Source organism: Mus caroli, chromosome 1, assembly GCF_900094665.2.
Source record: "Mus caroli chromosome 1, CAROLI_EIJ_v1.1, whole genome shotgun sequence".
Classification (NCBI taxonomy): Eukaryota; Metazoa; Chordata; class Mammalia; order Rodentia; family Muridae; genus Mus; species Mus caroli.
In genome coordinates this window covers 50,653,252-50,672,124 of record NC_034570.1, presented here as the reverse complement: position 1 = coordinate 50,672,124, position 18,873 = coordinate 50,653,252, and the positions used below count along the sequence as shown (strand labels likewise).

Sequence of the window (18,873 nt, the reverse complement as noted above, 5' to 3'; positions counted from 1 at the left end):
TCTCTAGATGGTCCATCCTTTCGTCACAGCTCCAAACTTTGTCCCTGTAACTCCTTCCATGGGTGTTTTGTTCCTAATTCTAAGAAGGGGCACAGTGTCCACACTTCGGTCTTCGTTCTTCTTGAGTTTCATGCTTTTAGCAAATTGTATCTTATATCTTGGGTATCCTAAGTTTCTAGGCTAATATCCACTTATCAGTGAGTATATCACATATTTTCTTTTAAAAAGTCACGTTAAGTTGTTAATTTAGGAAAAGCCCCACTTTCTTCCATGTTCCCAGTTGATGATTGTATTCAGATTCTGTGTATGCATCTCATCTTGTTTCCCAGGACCTGCCATTTCCTTTAAAGTCTCTGAGCCTTTGCAGTCCTTTCCTTCCTTCTTATACTGGCTTCTTTCAGTCTAAGCAGTATATCAACCTGTAAGTGCTCTTTACTGAAAGAAAAAAAAAAGTTATTTTCAAAAGGTTTTCCTGAGGTTACAGAGATAGCTCTCTAACCTCATGGTTAAAGGTTAAAAGCATGTATTCTTACAGAGGTCTCACGTTCTGTTCCTAAGACCCACATAGGGCAGCTCATGACTGCTTGTAACTTTAGCTCTATGGGGTGTGCTGCCTCCGATTTCTAAGTGCACTTGAGCTCACAGGCACATACTCTTACATACATATACACAGTTAAAGGGGATGGAAATAAACTTCAAAAATATTTTTCTTGCAAGTAAATAGTTTTGATTTTTACCATGTAACCACCACCAACAGTGCCTGTTGAATTTATCTTAAGTGGATTTATATTTATGGTTGAGGAGACATGTTAGAACTTGATGTGTAGTTCAGGTAGCCTTGAACTTAGAGTGATCTCCTTTCTCTGTGCCACCATCACACCCAGCTTCTTTAAACTTTTTTTTTTTTTTTTTGCATAATTATACCTAATATTTGGAAGCATAAGAAGTAAGGCTTACTTACCAAGGGGCATTGGAATTTGCTTTGAAACACAATTTTGAGGTGATTACTATAAACACTTAAAACTAGCAATGACCCGGCTGTTTCTGCCTCAGGTGTTTTCTTCAAACAACACTTTGTTTTAGACAATAAAGTGCAATAGTACTGGGAAATGAACCCAGGCCTGGAGGAAGTGCTCTTAACCGTTAGGTAAGGCCATGATCCCCCTTCCTGCAGACAGATCCTATGTGCTTGACTCTGTGAAACATTCTCTTTGTTCACTCATTTAAGCTTATTCTTTAAACCTTTAATAATTTGCAATAACCTGGAGCAGGAAAGACTCTTATTTAAGGACTAGTCAAGGTGATGTTATTAATCTTGGGATTATTAAAATATGTATTTTTAAAAGAAGAGAGCAAGTGAGGAAGTAACACATCTATGGTAGCATTTTCCTGAACTTCCACCACAGTTGGAGTGCTGGCTAACAAAGCCTTATTCACCCTCTGTATGGTCAATAGGCACTCTGCCTTTAGGTGTATCCCTGGTGCATTTCCAACACAGAATTAGAACGTAGCCAGCAGGAGACGTTGCCCTTGCCGTTATTCCTGATAACTATGAACTATGCTCTTAGCCATGAGCTGCACTAAGTTAGAGGAGTTGCTGTTTTATTACTAGGGTTGTAGATAGAGGGAGATCACAGGGCTTAGAAATGTCTTAGGCTCTGGTGTTGGTACTAGCTGCTAGGTCTTTCTCTTGCTAGTGTAGGAAATGCTTTCTTTTTACAAATTTAAATAAGCTGAAGTGGCAAATATTCTCACTTTATCTTTTATGAAAAAAAAATCTATAACTATAACCCAGTGGTTCTCAACCTTCCTAATGCTGCAAGCCTTTTGATGCCATTCTTTATGCTGTGCTAACCCCCAATTATAAAATTATTTTCATTGTTACCTCATAACTCCAATTTTGCTACTGTTATGAATCATAATGTAAATATTTTTGGAGATAGAGGTTTGTCAAAGGGGCTACGACCCACAGATTAAGAATGACTGCTTAAATGTAAATAAATAAAATATCCAAAAAAAAAAAAAAAAAAGAATGACAGCTCAACCCTTTACCATAAGAATAACTAACTCACTTTTGTTTTGGGGTTTTTTTAGACTTGTATGAAAAATATTTGTATCATCAGTGTGAAAAATATTTGTATCATCAGTGTACCAAAAATATAAAAATTAAGTATTCTATGTAGTTGCAATAAATTATAATCATGAAATATATGATTGTAATGGTGAATTTTTTTTCTTCTCAACAGTGGAAAGAGTGGAGCGAGAGAACCTTTCAGACTATTGTGTTCTGGGCCAGCGGCCAATGCATTTACCAAATATGAACCAGCTGGCATCCCTGGGCAAAACCAACGAACAGTCTCCTCATAGCCAAATCCACCACAGTACTCCAATCCGAAACCAAGTGCCCGCACTCCAGCCCATCATGAGCCCTGGTCTTCTCTCACCGCAGCTCAGTCCTCAGCTTGTCAGGCAGCAAATAGCCATGGCCCATCTGATAAACCAACAGATAGCCGTTAGCCGACTCCTGGCTCACCAGCATCCTCAAGCCATCAACCAGCAGTTCTTGAACCACCCACCCATTCCCAGAGCAGTTAAGCCAGAGCCAACAAACTCCTCTGTGGAAGTGTCTCCTGATATCTACCAGCAAGTTAGAGATGAGTTGAAGAGGGCTAGTGTGTCTCAAGCTGTCTTTGCAAGAGTGGCATTCAACCGCACACAGGTAGGATGAACAACATTCTTTCTGGGGATTCAGAGTCAGAGTAGGGAAGAAACACGACCTGTATTCATTTCTCTAGAATTTCTTCAAAATGTTTTATGTGATGAGAAAATGCCTAGGAGACACTTGCTGTCAAGCATGAGAGCCTGAGTCCAGATCCTAGCAACCACATCAGAAGCTGAGCACTGGACTCACAGATTTCAGCCTAGTGAGAGAAAGGTGGCAGGGAGAGATGAGTGGGAATCTGCTGCTCTCAGATCAGTAAGTCTACCTACACTGTGAGCTCCAGGGTCAGCAAAAAGACCCTGCCTCACAGTAAACACACACACACACACACACACACACACACACACACACATAAATAGAGTACAGAGCCAGAAGGATGACCCACAAGCATGTACACCTGTCATGCATATATCATACACACCCATGCATGTGTACCCCTCATATACATCATACACACTCATGCATGTGCACCCCTCATACACACATCATACACACACAGGTACCATAGTATACAGGAATATTTTCAGAACTCACATAATTGAATAATAGTCTTCTGTCATGATATGAAGTCACCACTCATCTCTACAAAATCTTAGTTAATTAATTTCAGTTTCCGAGAAGCTACCACTCAGCTCAGCACCAAGCATTTTCCCACTGATTGGCTGGGTATTGATGCATGCTCGGCCCTCATCCTTACCCTTTGTGTTTCCCTGGATGGCCCCTTGACTGTGAATCTTGTGATTATCACTACTACCCTTTTAAAAAATATTTGAGACTACTTATAAAATTATTTATGTATGCTCAAATAAATTGTTTTTAAATATTTTTGAACATTATGAAAGTATTTCTATAAATCTTTTCAAATGTGCAAGTTAGATTTCAGGCATTAACATATAGATTACTTATTTTTAACGTTTTGAAAGAATTACCTTTGACTATAATGTGAATTATAGAGGCGAACAGTTCCTTCACACATGTGTTGTCTTACTGAGTGTGGCTTGTTTGATTTTTTTTTTTCTTCTATTTGTGCATCTTAGTGAGTGTACATCAGAAAAGAGTGTTGTTAAAATAAGGGTTTCAGCACTCATCCCAGAGTTTCTGATTTAAAAAATGGAGACAAGATGTAAAGAATTTTATTCTAACATGGTGGTGATGCCCAGGGTGGAGGGGTACATTCTGCAAATCACATGTCCTCTCTTATGAGGGACCACCAAGTAAAGGGGCTGAGCTTTGGGGGATTGATGCCCTCAGCAGTGAGCAGAGGGTAACAGAGAGCTGTACTGAACTATGAAGTGTGGTGTACTGCAGGAGAGCAGATGCAGTGATGTGGTGGGCTGAGGGACTATCGCAGGAGGATGGGTAGGGCCAGACTTCAGGAACACAGCAAGATGGAGCTTAAAGACCTTACTGTACCTGAGGTAGGGAAATAGAAAAGGCTCTGGTGAAAACTGGAAAAATGTAAATATTACGTTCCGGGGGGGAAGCAGGACGTGAAGCTTAATGAAGCTTAATGAAGATGAAGAAGTATATTTAAGCTAATGAAAATCATAAGGAAAATGTTGAGTTAAAAACTGTGAGACTGGTTGGTAGTTGATAATAAAATTAAAGATATTGGTGGGAGATCATTGGTTCAAAAAAAGATATTGTAAGAACTTGCTAAACATTTTGAACTTTAAGCACTGGAAATGTGTAAGGTCTCATGTAGAAATGTGCTCTGACTCACTAAACAGAATTTGATCATAGGGAGGTTTTTGCCTTTTTTTTTTCTTTTTCTTATGGAAGCTGGGTAGCACTTCCAGTTAGGAGGCTGCCAAGAGAGAGACGCTGAAATGTGGGGAAGGGTGGATGGAAGGAGGCTGGAGGCAGCAGAGTCATCGTGGAAGTGTGTTATTGGCTATGGGGTGAAGCAGTAATGATGGTCTCAGGGTGAGCCTGGTGTCTGAAAGCGAAGTAGAGAGATGCTACAGAGAAGCGGAGTAAGGAGGGCCACAGGGATTTTAAGAGTTCTAGTTGTTTTTACTTTGAAATATTGGTAAATTTCTTACAAAGATTGGCAAAGAATATTGAACCTATAAGTCTGGCACTAAACACAGTGGGTAGGGAGAGAGTGAGATATTAGAAAAGTGGTACAGACAGAGCCTGGAATTTAAACTAGGGAATACAAAGGAAGAGTGGTGCAATGCTTTCAAAAGAAGCCATTGTAGTTTCCTGTGTTTGGATACTTGGTTCCCAGGTAGTGGAACTGTTTGAGGAGGTTGTGGGACCTTTAGAAGACGGAGTCCTGCTGGTGGAAATATGTCACTGGGGTGGACATGGAAAGTTTAAAGCTTCTTGTTTTCCTGTCTCTGCTTAACCATGTGTCTTAATTCCTGCTCCTGAAGGAATCTCAGGCCTTCCCCTGCTATTATGGACTTACAACTGCCTAGGACCAGCCTCAGCTAGGCCTGGGTTCCTGAGAGAAGGGGTCAAACCAAGGGTTACAAGCTGACGGCCTATGTTCTGCTCAATATGTTTCCCTAGACAGCTCTGTATAGATAGCTTTTGGCTCTGTAGTTTTCTAGCTTTCTGAAAGCTTGAGACATCTCTCTCTGGTTGAGACAGTACTCTCTGCTAGTAAAAATTCTAAAAGCTCTCTGGATAGCTCATGGGTTTTCTGACTAGAGTCAGAAAAGTTGCTATAAAAATTTCTTGGATTTTTCAACCAAGTCAGAAATCCCATTAAAAAAGTTCTAAAAGTAATTCTTGGGGTTTCCAATTAAAATCCGAAAACCAGAAAAAATTCTAAAAGAGCTGTGTTCGCTCTTTAGACAGCATTCTCTGGATACCTGCTGGAAAACATTCTAAAAGACATGTTAGCTCGCTAAGTAATTATTGGGATTTCCAACCAAGGCCAGAAATCTTGTTAGAAAATGTTGTAAAAGCTATGAAAAATTGTAAAAGAGTCCAACCAAAATCAGAACTCTTGTTAGAAAAAAATTCTTGAAGAGCTGTGTTCACGCTCCAGAGATCTCCAGGCAGCTCAGCTCTCCCTAGAAACCATTCTAAAGGAGATCTGACTGTACTGCTCTCTGCGAGCTCTTCTCATGCAGACCCAAAACCCAGTTGTTTTATTTACAAATCAAATCAGTTATTTATTCCAGGTTCCCTCTTCACAGGAGTCAGTATTCTATGACCTTAGTCCCTGATTCTTAGGAAGAGACAGCAAGTGCATTCTTTTTAACATTGCAAAAGAATTCAGATATCTACCTGTCTTTGTAAATTTAGCTGTGTAGGAACTTGTCCTGAGATTACCATTCCAACCATGCTTAGATCTAAGTTCTGTCCTAGGCTGACCTTGAACTCAGGAACCTACTGCCCTTGTATCTGCCTATCTTTTTATCTTTCTGACCAGCTGACTTATAATGCAGTTGCTTCTGCTTTTCTGGGTCAGTAAATGCCCTTCTATAATTCATATTGTATCCGTATGTTTTGCATAGTTGAGAACTTATATATTTTTGAATACCTGCATTTAGAGTTCTTTCCCATAGCCTACGGGGCTGCCCTGAAGGTCATAGTGCACTGTTATTTTGCTGAGAGGAAGACATACCTTTGCCTCCCAGACTCTTTTTTTTTTTCTGGTTTTTCGAGACAGGGTTTCTCTGTGTAGCCCTGGCTGTCCTGGAACTCGCTCTGTAGACCAGGCTGGCCTTGAACTCAGAAATCCTGAGTGCTGGGATTAAAGGTGTGTACTACCACTGCCCTGCACCTCCCAGACTCTTGCTGTCTCTGATTTTCATGGAATCATTAGCCTTGCCAGAGAGGACATTCTTTGTAGTAGGAACATTAAAATATGTACACACTCGTATATAAATAAGCCTTATGCCCACAGCAACCATCAACACTTATGGAGGCCCACACCCTCTGGCTCTGTTTCAGGGGCAGGAAACCATGTTATACTGTCCCTGACATGGCCATGTCGGACTCCAACAAACCAATGAACTCTTCCGTAAGCTGCTTCTGTCAGGACATTTTATCCCAGCAATGGAAAGGGAGCTAATGCAGGTAGAAGGCATTCCCACCTTCCAAACCAGGGAAACAGAACACATGCCCAGAGCTCGGTTGGCCATGGAGTAGGAGGGAGATAATAGCCAAAGTGAAGAGCCTCTCAAAGATTCCACATGGATGGAAAGCCATGATGTGTGGAGAAAGAGAGGCTGGACATTATGCCACAAGATTTGGCATGATGTCTATTGGTTGGGAGATGTCCTTATCAAATTTCAGAGTGCAGCTCCTTATAGTGGTGATGATAAGAATCAACACTTCAGAAGTAAGGAGTGGTTAATTGCAGAAGCCAATTGCTTTTGTAAAGCAGAGTGGCAAAAAGGCAACCAGGAGCAGATGAGGTGCTCAAATGTGATTGGGAGTCAGCTTAAGATAGGTGCTTTGCAGCGTCAGATCAGACTAAGCATCGTGAAGCAGTCAGAGTCATTGATGGTGATCTGGCAAAGAAGAGGCCCTGGGGCTCCTGGGGTTTGGTATTTATGTGGTAGATGTAGAAGGACAGGAGAGGTGGAATCCTGCTCCGTTGGCTCTTAGCTACCTTTTATACTGTATTAATGACAGAATCCATTCCCATCACGTGAAAAATGCATTCAACGCAAGTTGCATGCATCTTCTTGTGACTTAAAAGTCCCAGGCAACATTTGCATGTCCTTTGGAAAAAATCTGTTGCCCACTATTGAAAATATCAAGTGAACGGATCTATCTTCTGCACTTCTATATGCGAGCGTGTTCTGTATCATCCATGTGTGAATAGACTTTTCATGCCTAGCTAACATTTTAGTGCCTAATTATGTGCACAGCTCTTTTATTTATTTATTTATTTATTTATTTATTTATTTATATTTTTTATTTTTTTTGCTAAGGGTAAAATTGAAAGCATGGTTGTACTACTTTAGATTTTTGAAGTGACTACAGTATATATTTCACCCAAACAGCATTGAAGCATGAGGAAAGACTGTCCAATGAGTCAGGACAAAAGACAGTCTTGCTGAGAGGATACACTGTGCCAAGGCACTGGGCTCCTGGAGGTCTGTCTTCTCCTGAGGAATCCTTTATGTCTCTCTTTATGGATTAAAGATTTTTTTTTTTTTGGCATTGCCACCTTTGAAGTGCCAAGCTACAGAAAGGTCTAATTGAAGCACAGAACACATTTTATTATTTTTTTCTTCTGCCATTAAGTTTGTGAGATGGCTACACCCAGAAAGAAACATTCACTTCCAATCAGCATGAGCTGGAGTTCATGGGCCAGCCTTGAAGATATCAAATGGAAACTACATAGGAATGTATGAGTATTTCCTTTTTAAATTCTGCTTTCAATTTGGGAAAGCTTTTCATCCCTCTGGGATCATAACCTGTTGTGTATAAGCCCGGCCTAATCAAGGTAGATGGTATTGACAGAATGACATAGTTTGAACTTGCCCTGGAGGTCAGCAGGCAGATTGTTTTTGCTGTGTGTGCTGGACTCACTAACAGCACAGATGGGCAGCTGACTTTACCAGCTGTATTGTTAAATGGGAAATACAGTGTAGTGTACCCCCATGAAACCAGCCATGGATTTTCCAAATGCTGAGGCCTTTTTGAGTGGACTCATATGTTTCGGGGTGATAGAGTAACTTGCCAGGTAAAATTCATATTAAAAATGGTTAAATTACATATTTTTCCTAGAAAGCATAGTCATATGTAGCCATTCGTTATTGATAGAATAGTCATATGTAGCCATTCGTTATTGATGGCATCCAAAGGCATCTTGTCCTTAGTTGCTCTTCTTCAAGAACGAATTGTTGTCTCTGGCACTGTTTTGTTATTAGTGCTAATAAAAACTGGTATGCCACATGATAGGTCATGTCCCTGGATTTCGGCTTGAAGATTTAAAAAGAAGTCTCACTAGTTTGTGTATGTGTAGGTGTGCAGAAATTAAAATCACCTGCAAACATTCATCAATCCAGCATGAACATAAACATAGAAACCTTGTCTGCCTGCTTTTAAGATTTCCAGATGAAAACCTCATGCTCACAGTAAACAGTATCTGAAAAAAAAAATGCATGGTATTTAAAGAGACTATTCATTACCTTAGATTGCCGAGCCGTATACCATTTGATTATGTAAAAATGACATCATTAGGGTCTATATTTTCAAGAGGTTTTTTTATTATTTATTTTTGTTTTTTTCTAGGTTAATGTGTAGTGATGGGTTTACATGGCATCTTCATACATAAATGCTGTTATATTACCATAGTTATTTCTCATTGTTCCTCTCCCCCCGCCCCCCTGTCTTCCTGTGGCCTTTGCCCTTGCCAACCTCTACTGGCTTTTAATGCATCTTAATTTTGATTGATGTTGTCTTAGTTTCAGTTTTACTACAGTGAACAGACACCATGACCAAGGAAACTCTTATAAGGACAACATTTAATTGAGGCTGGCATACAGGTTCAGAGGTTCAGTCCATTATCATCAAGGCGGGAGCATGGCAGCGTCCAGGCAGGCAAGATGTAAAAGAAGCTGAGAGTTCTACATCTTCAACTGAAGATAGCTAGGGGAAAACTGGCTTCAAGGAAGCTAGGAGGAGGGTCTCATTGCCTACCCGCACAGTGACACACTTCCTCCAAGAAGGCCACACCTACTCCAACAAGGCTATAACTATGAGCTCCACTCCCTGGGCCATATTCAAACCACCACAGATGTCTTTCAAAGTCATTTATGTATGTGTCTGGCAGTACCTTGTTGTGTGTCATGCTCATGGGTCTGGTTTTGGAAATGATACCTTTTGGTATCATCGTGTACTGTTACTTGCTATTGTTTTTTATTTTTATATATTTTTTTCTTGTTTACCAGCAAGACATGTGTCAATCAAACTAAGAACATTCAAATTGATTGCGTGTTTTTTCTGCACAAGGGATTTAGCATATTCATGCCTGTAGTGCCATGATGTGAACTCTCCAGTGTGGCGTGAGGCTAATACAGTTCTGTACATAGTGTATTTGTATCATTGCACTTGTATAACTCTTTTGGAAAGAATGGCTAGCCCTGCTTTTCATGCTATTTTGTAGCAAAAAGGGACCAAAGGAGAATAGTGAGGTGGCAGCCATACCAGTTTTCTTACCTATCCATTTTAAGCAATTTCTCTTACAGCCCTGTGGAACCACAGAGGCAGGTACACACCCTTGCTTTGTGTGTGTTGCTCCACATTCATCCTTATTCTTCTGATGGGGGCTCTTTGTTTTAGGACTGACCTTAGGCTACTAGGTGTTGATAAAGAGCTGGAAAAGGGACTGTGTGAGAGGAGGCACACAGTGACAGCCCCTGCCCCTGTGGAAGAGACTGCTCTGATATATATAATCAGCTTGAAGCTCCAACATGGTCTAGATTTTTTCCCCTCCTTCATTGTCCCTTGGAAGATTTTATTAACAAACCTCTTGCATAGGAATTTCTATCTCAGGATTACAGGCTCATGCCTTTTCTATGCCACTGACATTTGCTCATGCCATAAGAGGGTAAAGCATAGCATCTGATTGGTACCCATTCATTCCACACAGCAACTGCATATGCTGTGTAGGGCTGGAATGGCTTGTCTCTGCTACTTACCTATTATCAACACAGTTATTTAAACTTAAAACCCTGTAGCTCTTCAGTTCACTGAGTGGAAAGTAGGATTATTGAGACTGACTTAAGGATATTGAGTGGGAGTAGGGGAGAGAGGGAGAGACGGTGTGCGGGTGGGGGGGTTGGGAGGAGAGATTGAGATTAGGAATGAGAGAATGTGTGTATGTGTAGGGATGAGATTCAGGAGAGAAATGGAACTTGAGGCCTTAAGAACTACCATTGCCTTGTGAAAAGGACCTCATTGGTGTCAGCTGTGGCATGCTGGTAACATGAGTTTAGAGCAGCTGTGCTCCCCGGCCCTGCCTCTCCCTACTGCTCGGTCCCAGATGCAGATGGTGTCTATTTAGTCGCCATTTCTGTCAGGTTTTCATTTCTGTTCACGTGTTTTCTTCTGCAACTGCATCCTGAATTCATCTTAAGTTGGCACCTTTCTCTCATTAGGTCTGAACAGGAAGTGAGTCATTTGGCCATTTACCCCATTTATGTCTTTGCATCTTTAAATGTGAGTTTGAATCTTAATTTTAATCATTCTGTTTTCTTTGTTAAAGAATAGACTTGAAAGCATCGATCAGAGGCTCATGTAGGATGAAAGGCTTCTGGAAATGTTTTAAGGCTTAATATTACTGCTGTCCACTGACCTATAATAAGTAATGTTTCATAAAATATGTACAGTGAGTTTTACTTAATAGATAAACTATTCTCTAATTTACTTAAAAATCCAATGACCTACATATTCATATGTTCAGAAGTCCCCATTTACCAACATCGTGTCCCCTCTGAGACCTTCCGTCTGAGCAAATCTGTTAAATGAAGTAGAGGAATCTTTGATCCAAACTAGGGTAAATCCAGTGGAACGGATGCAGTGGCACATGTGAACAGGAACACCGGCATGCCAGCAGAGGGAACTTAGGGCTGGCCCTGAGCACAGGGGCCGTCCCTGCAGGCTGGCAGTAAGACATAGACACCTTTGAGAATGAGACTTATCTCATGTCGGTTGTTCATGATCAGCTTCTTTTCCTCTAGGAGAGGGATCAGGTAAGACTTGCTGAACTGATTCTTAGAAACATATTTTTTGGTAGAAGAATAGGTGCATGTAATAGAACATGCTGCTTTAGAATAGCTTAGTGGGTTTCTGATTTGGTGACTTACTACTTCAGTTTAATGACAATCCATGCCTTTTAGCAGAGGTCTCTCTGGAGCAGCAGTGCACGTGCCCTGGCCTTATTTGATGGAGAACAGGACCCTGAAAATTCAGTGAGGTCTCATTTGATTGACATGTCCTCATTTGACTACTTTTTAGTTTTTATGAGACACCAAAAAAAAAAAAAAAAAAAAAAACCCTACAGTTTACTCATCAAAGCCACATCATTTGAAGAAACTTAAGACCAGGGTCATAAATACAATTTAATGAAGTCACTCAGCAACTGGAGAATGTTTTCAGCAGATTGGAAAATTAGATTGAATGATGTATCAGAAAATTTGGCAGGAAGGCCAGCTGCTGAAAATGCAAACACCGTGTATGAAACAGTGTGGATTTTGATTTAAGCTTTATTTACACTGTGTTTGGAATATATGCATGGCCCTAACTGCTCAGGTTGAAATTTCTAAGAATTTGATAAACATCAGAATCTGAAGCAACATAGTCAGAAAAAAAGAGATATGTAACAACTACAGGAAAAATCATAGCTTAATTCTCAGGTGTCTTAGTGTGAGACCCTTTTGGAGGAGGCAGAAAATGTCTTTTAATGTCATAGTTTGATTTTCACATACTGTTAGCCAGAGATGGGAATAATTTAATTGTACATTGTAGTTTATATTTGTATAAAACGTTACCTCTAAGATGCTCATATTCATTGTCGGCTGACACAGTGTCAGTCAGTATGATTTCTCAGTATCTAGTTGAGATCCAGGCTCTTTGCAAGTCATGGACCACAATGTAAATCTAGGGTCTTGACTCCATGGTCCAGTGAGCTGGTTATAAAATAACAAGAAGACATGTGAGAAAGAGGAAGTCCACTCCCTGAAAGGTGGGCTGTAAGTATAAAGTGCTGCATATCAGGCATGAACATGTTATTGAATTTTTGATATACCCTCTTTTGATTTCAGAACATTAAATTAATAAAATAGGGAGCGATGACCTTGCTTACTTCATAAAATAATCTTTCATTTCAAAATCACTGGCTTGAATTCTCAGATTTAAAGATTATAATAATATTAATATCTCCCAAGATAGCAGTGTGTGTCTCAAAGTTATTGGATAGCATAAGGGGGTGGCCCACTAACTAGATAGCAATCTTATTTCAGCACCTCCCTCACAAATAAGGGATTATTGTTAATTAGTGCCTTTTAGGCAACCTCAGCCAAAAAGCATGTAGTTAGGCCAAGGCCTAAACTGCACAGGCTCGGAGCTCGCTCTGTCTATGCCTCTGGTAAAGGAGAGGCTGATTTGGCAAGTAGAAAACTACACAAATCAACCTCCCTCCCCAGTCTCCCTGAAATAGGAAATGTAGGTAACAGATGATGGAGAGATTCATTTTCTTCTCCCTCTTTCACAAAACAGAGACTCAGAGTGAGCCAGTGTGACACCAGCTGTGCAGTGTGATCCTCCTATTCCTAACTGATGGCCTTACGAGTTAGTCACGAGACACATAGCAGATCTAACATTTTCATGACTTAGAAATAGAATTATGTCGCTTTTCACTATTGTCTACCACACACTGGTCCATTCTATTGGTCCATTCCTTTCACACAGGGAAGGAATCTCCATCTTCAGTATTTGTATCTGCCTCTCCTGGATTTCTGGTGCGAGCATCTACTGTTGTGTTCTTTGAAGGCCTAGGCCATATTTTACAGTTTTGTAAAAAATTCACAGAGGAAATGGAAACACTACCTTTAGTTCTCATTATTTACACATTTCATCATTGTTTAGTTAATAAGCATTAAAACAGTATATTCAAGAAGTGTTCTTTTTATGGCCATTAGCTGAAATGAGGACCTTGGCTAGGGTTATATGCATGTTCAAATAAAGTGAATTAAGGTTTAGAGTCCAGAAATGCTGTGATGTAAATACAACTATATTCATTTGAAATCATTTGGGCTTTTCCAAGCAATTTCAATCTGTAATTTCTGTGCCAGAAATGATCACTATGGACTATGGCATCTCCTTTTGAACTTCTCTTACCTACCACCATGCCCACCTGGAGTACTTTGTAAGTCAGGATTGGTAGACATTTGCTTGTGTCTAGTTCTATGTACTGCTATAGCAAAATCTTCATCAAAGAGAAAAAAAGCCCTTATAAAACTATATTAATACTATAATTAAAGCAATTTGGTATTCTCCAATTTCTAGAATTCCAATTCATTATAAAAATTGGGTTTGATCTATAAAATTAACTTTATGATCTACTAATAACTATGACCCATTTGAAATGATGATACAGATGAAGGCTTATTTTTAATTATTTTATATGTTACATAGGGAAAGAAATTTACTTAACTCTTTGAGTTAACTTACTTGGTGATTGCTGTTTTTGAAGCAGTGTCTCATATAGCTCAAGCTGCCCATGAACATTCCAGGCCTCTGTCCGTGACCTCGGACTCTTCATCCTCCTGTTTTTAACCTCCCAAGTTCCAGAATTGCAGGCTTGTGCCAATGTGTCCAACAATAATTACTATCTTAATTTCAGCTTACTGAAAAACACACATAGTCATTCCATTTTATATGAGTATTACCCTTCTTTATATTTTCCTCTAGCCTAAATAATTTTAATTATCTCGCTTCCTGAAGGTTATTGTTTATGTTTTAACCTTATGTATGATAAGATATTCAGCAAGGTATAACTGACATACTTTGAATATTCAAAGCTTTAAATTTAAAGTAACTATATCCCAACATGTTTTACTCATTTTCACATTTTACAGATTCTTATTTTATATTTAAAATCTATGCTAGGCGTTACACGATAGCTGCCATTTAGTGAACCCTGAGTTCATCTCTGTATTCATATTAGTGCTGTGAGGGAAGTAGAATTACTTCGATTTTACAGGTGAGAAAAACTGCCCTAGGGAGAGTGATTGATCGGTGTCTAATTCCAATCCAGTTTTGAGCTCAGGAAGCCTGAATTCAAGCTATCATACCTGCTTCATTTGCAGTCATCTCTGCCATCATGGAGCAGGGTTTGAAGGACACACCCCTTCCTCAAGGTGGTACAGGCAGTAAATGCAAACAAGTAACTCTGTTATGGCGTATAAGTGCCACAGTCTCCCATGAAGTAGGCAAGAAGAGGTGCTTTTGACCCTGGAGGTGGTGATAGGAGTTAACGTGTAGATTTTACAGCAGGAAGGAGCACAGCACTGTGGACAGCTCATGCTTTACTTGTCTCTAAAAGCATCTAATGCATTTGAGATAGAAATGCTCAGGAATTGTACTTTTTGTTTTGCTTTGTGTTTGGGAAGCAATAATTTTGCTAATGTTGTGATAGAAGAACCAAACTAGTAAATGTGGGGAATGGGTTATCAATAGTCATTTCACAGAACATTCATGGAAATGAGGGACAACCAGGGTCTAGAACTTTATGAATGAGATAGTCAATGTGCCTGCTACTTGTGGTGTGTGTAGAAGCTCTGTCTGTGCCCAGAACTGAGTGCATCACTGACAGAGCGTTTCCAAAGACAACCTGCTCATTCCTCTGCTTTTGCTTTCTGGTGCTAGTGTGGTTTGAAAATGTTGGCTTTGAATGTACATGTGTGGCCCTGTTGTGGTGCTTATCATTTCCTAAAGACAAGACAGAGCGAAGGGTAAGGAAGAGTGACATCAGGCTGGCCAGCAAATATGCCCGCCATTGCAGAGATTCTGTATGTTAAAAATGGCAGCCACTACAAGAACTGGGCTGAGCATGTTCCTCTACTGGGTGTGCCAGCCTGTGGCTTGGACAGGAATGCTGTATTCAAGACAGCACAGGCTCTTTTGGCCTTCAGAATGTTTAAGAATGTCCTGATGTACACATTTATCTTGTATTGCATGTGTAATATTGATAGGCCAGGTACCATGGTCAGGCTTTGTTGAATGCACCAGGTAGGGGCTTCTCATGACACAAGTATTTCATTTATAAATTGCAAACTTAAGGTGTATGCTGTAGTTGTTCCAAAGTGAGATTTGCATGAGGCAGTGTCACTGTCAGTAGGTTGAGTAAAATGATCTTGAGTGCTTCAAAAGACAGACTTTAAATATGTGGCCTGCTCAGGCCTGCTACAGACTCTCTCTCTACCTAAGATAAGACTCCCTCCCAGAACTGTAATAAGTGTTTTTTTAAAGGTCTATATTCTCCATACCACTAGCTCATCACCAAGCACAAAATATAGAGAATCAGCCCTCAGTGACTTTACCTGACGGGAGATAGTTTTTTATAGTGGCCAATGTAAAGGAAGGTGAGAGGTATAATTGTGAGACTGAATTAGTCCTGTGCACCTCAGTCCAAAGGAGGACTATCTGTGCTCATATGCACACCTTTGCAGTGCTTTGAATGGTATATCTCTGGCCTATAGGAAATACTTTTATAAGTGCATTCTTATTTGCAAAGTACATTAATTCCCTGTAGGTGTTGAATTCTCTCTAACACATCATACAAAATATGACATGCATAGGCTGTCTTTCTCAATAAAGAAATTTTGTAATACAAGAGAAATTTTATTAAACTAATGCAATAACGACATCTTCTTTGAGGATTTAGCCCATCATTTTTAATAATAAAAATCAAATTGCCATTGTTGTGCCCAGTATAGGTTTTATTCAAATCAGACTAAGTACTTTGGCTTCATGGCTCAGCAGAGCTCTGGGAGTTGGGGGTGGGGTGAATATTTTTAGCATTACACAAATGACTTTCAATATCCAGAATCATAGTACAGTTGTAGGTTATGGAAAAGCTGTTCTATCCGTAAACAGAGGGAGCAATGCTTCAGGAGCATCTTGAGAGAAATGAGGTAAGGGGGACAGCTTCATCAGAAAGGCCAACTATTAGACAGCGGATTCCAGTAGGAGCCGCCTACACGCCCCTGGCTTCACTGCACTGGGTAACTCCTAAGGAACCTCCGATGTGTTAAGAGTTTGCTATGTAGGATACTAGGAATACTAGGAATTTGACTTTACCTGGCTTCTTAAGAGGGCACTGATCATAATTGGTTATAAAATAATAATAATAACAATAATTTCTGCTGTTAACTGAGCATGGACATCAGAACTGAATGAGAATTAGGCTGATATAAGCCTGCAAAAAGGATAGTGGAATATGAGCAATACACAGAGATGGTCTTCTCTACCTGTCTGATTTCAAGGAGTGGTCATCAGCAGGCCATACACCCTGGTTCATGGAAGAGTGGCCCAAGTCCCTGGTAAAGTCTCCTCTGTCTCCGCCTTTCTGTCATGTTAATCTGGAAAATGGAAGTCAGCCTACAGATTGGTTTTGGGGTTTTGTTTGTTTGTTTGTTTGTTTTCTTTTTTGCCTTCAGATTTTTCAAAATCTCGCTATTGGTTATGATATCACCTGCTTATGATATCATATCAAACAATATGCCATTGTAAACACATACTTTCAGAATCACTGCGATATATTTTTGAATCATACATGTCACTTTATTTCTGGAAGGTTTTGCCATTAAATACCCTGTGAAATGTATTCGCCCATCTCAGAGTTAATGAGTAAAGCATGCCGTGAGGAAATAGGGCATGCGTTTTCTGACACCCCCAGTCTCTCTATTCCTAAGTAGTATGGCCTGTGTGGGTTTCCTTGGAGCAGAGGTCAGCACCACACACGAGCGGGTAATGTGACCTCTCATATCTGCCCTTGCCAGATTGGACCCCAGACTTTGAGACTCTTTGCTGTATGGCCAGTGAGTTGCTTTTTTTTTTTTTGGATTGAGTTACCCCTGTCTGTTGGAATAATACATAAACACCACAAGTTGCCTTTTTTGTCTCCTATTTCAATGGCCACAAGCAGCTACATATGTAATTTATAGGGATGAAAATGGTCTCCAGCTACTTTGATTCTTAGACAAACACCAGGCTTTGGCTCTTCCACGTCCCCCTACACACCTGGTGTATATCACTTTAAAAAATAAATTATGCCTCATTAAATTACAATTAAGTGGCATCATGATCATTTGTTTTTCTGGAAGGAAGATGTTTTGCATATTGAAAGCCTAATTTGTTGCAGGTGACAAAAAGGCAGAGCATATTATCTAACATCGCTTCATTTTGGGGGCAGTGTGTGCTGCGTGGTGTGTGTGCACACCAGCACCTCCAGATCTTATTAATACACATGGTCACTGGCCCTTCAGAAGGTCTTAGACCACTATATCAGTTTTTCACCTAAGAAAGCACACTTCCCTTGGTTGTCTGGAAAAAGCATGGCCTCTTTTCTTTCAGATGTTCCTCTGCTGTCTTTCCCCTTCCTGGCTGTACCATTATCTCTCCCTGCAGGTGCTACTCATATTTAAAGATTCAGTCAGACCCTATTTCACCACCTCCACAAAGCCTGCCCCTCCAGTCCCAGTTAGCAATTCATCTTATTTTTAACCAAGATGGTACTAGTGGTATTTTGAATTTATGGCAGTTGTCATTTCTTCCCTTTTTCTTCCTGTTTCCCTCTCATCTCCTAGCACTTCCTCTCCTCTTTCCACTCCTCTCCCCTGCTCCCTTCTCCATTTCTCTTTCTGCTTACCTTTCTTCCCTTGTTTCTATTTGAGACAGGGTCTCACTCTATGACCCAGGGATAGCATTGACGTTATGACCTTGCTTCTTCCTCCTAAATGCTGGGACCACCGGTGTGCTAATAAGTACAACCACAGTCAACGCCTTTTCCAACATCCTACTATAAAGCCTTGCTCTCACCATGCAGAGAGCTCTGTGGAAGCAGGATCTTTTTCTTTTTGTCTTTTTACCCTTCCCTGATTTTTCAAAACCAAATCATAAATGAGAAAAGAATGAATGGAGCTCTTGTTCTTCAGGACAATTATGTTAGGTTTGGGGGTTCCCTCAACAGTTGAGGGATGATATCTGGCCTAGTGTTTCCATAATTTTTTATTCTGTGATCTATGTAGCCTAACTCTAGAAAGGTACCCAGAACTTGAAAACTACATATGAAGAATAACTGTTCAGATCTAACCAGTCATGACCTGCTCTATGGGGATCTGCACAGTACTTAATCCTAAGACCTAGTCCATGAAGGTTCACGTTCTCTTCAGGATTGAAAGCTATTCTGTCAACTAGCCCTAAGAAGATAACAAGGCTTGCGTGGAAGCTTGAAAGTCAATCACTATAATGTGTACCACACCTTTATGAGTGTCAGCATGTATCCTGTACACAATATAAGGAAATATTGATGAAGTATTGAAACTGAAAGTTCAGTGATAGAAAATGAAGTTCTTTCAGGCTTACTTAGGAATGTTGTTTTACAACAGATATACATGTTTCTTTTGCTTTAAAAATCAACTCAGTTTCTTCCTCCCCCCCCCCCC

General features: G+C 40.1%; 1 protein-coding gene across 4 annotated transcripts in view; it reads left to right on the top strand.

The window, feature by feature from the left end:
• The window catches only part of Satb2 (SATB homeobox 2), a 176,298-nt gene that overhangs the window by 101,225 nt on the left and 56,200 nt on the right, over nucleotides 1-18,873 (top strand). For all 4 annotated transcript variants that reach the window (XM_021161899.2, XM_029481375.1, XM_021161889.2 and 1 more), the window contains exon 7: nucleotides 2,247-2,719. In XM_021161899.2, coding sequence (XP_021017558.1) covers nucleotides 2,247-2,719 — 473 coding nt within the window. The remainder of the gene's footprint in view (nucleotides 1-2,246; nucleotides 2,720-18,873) is intronic.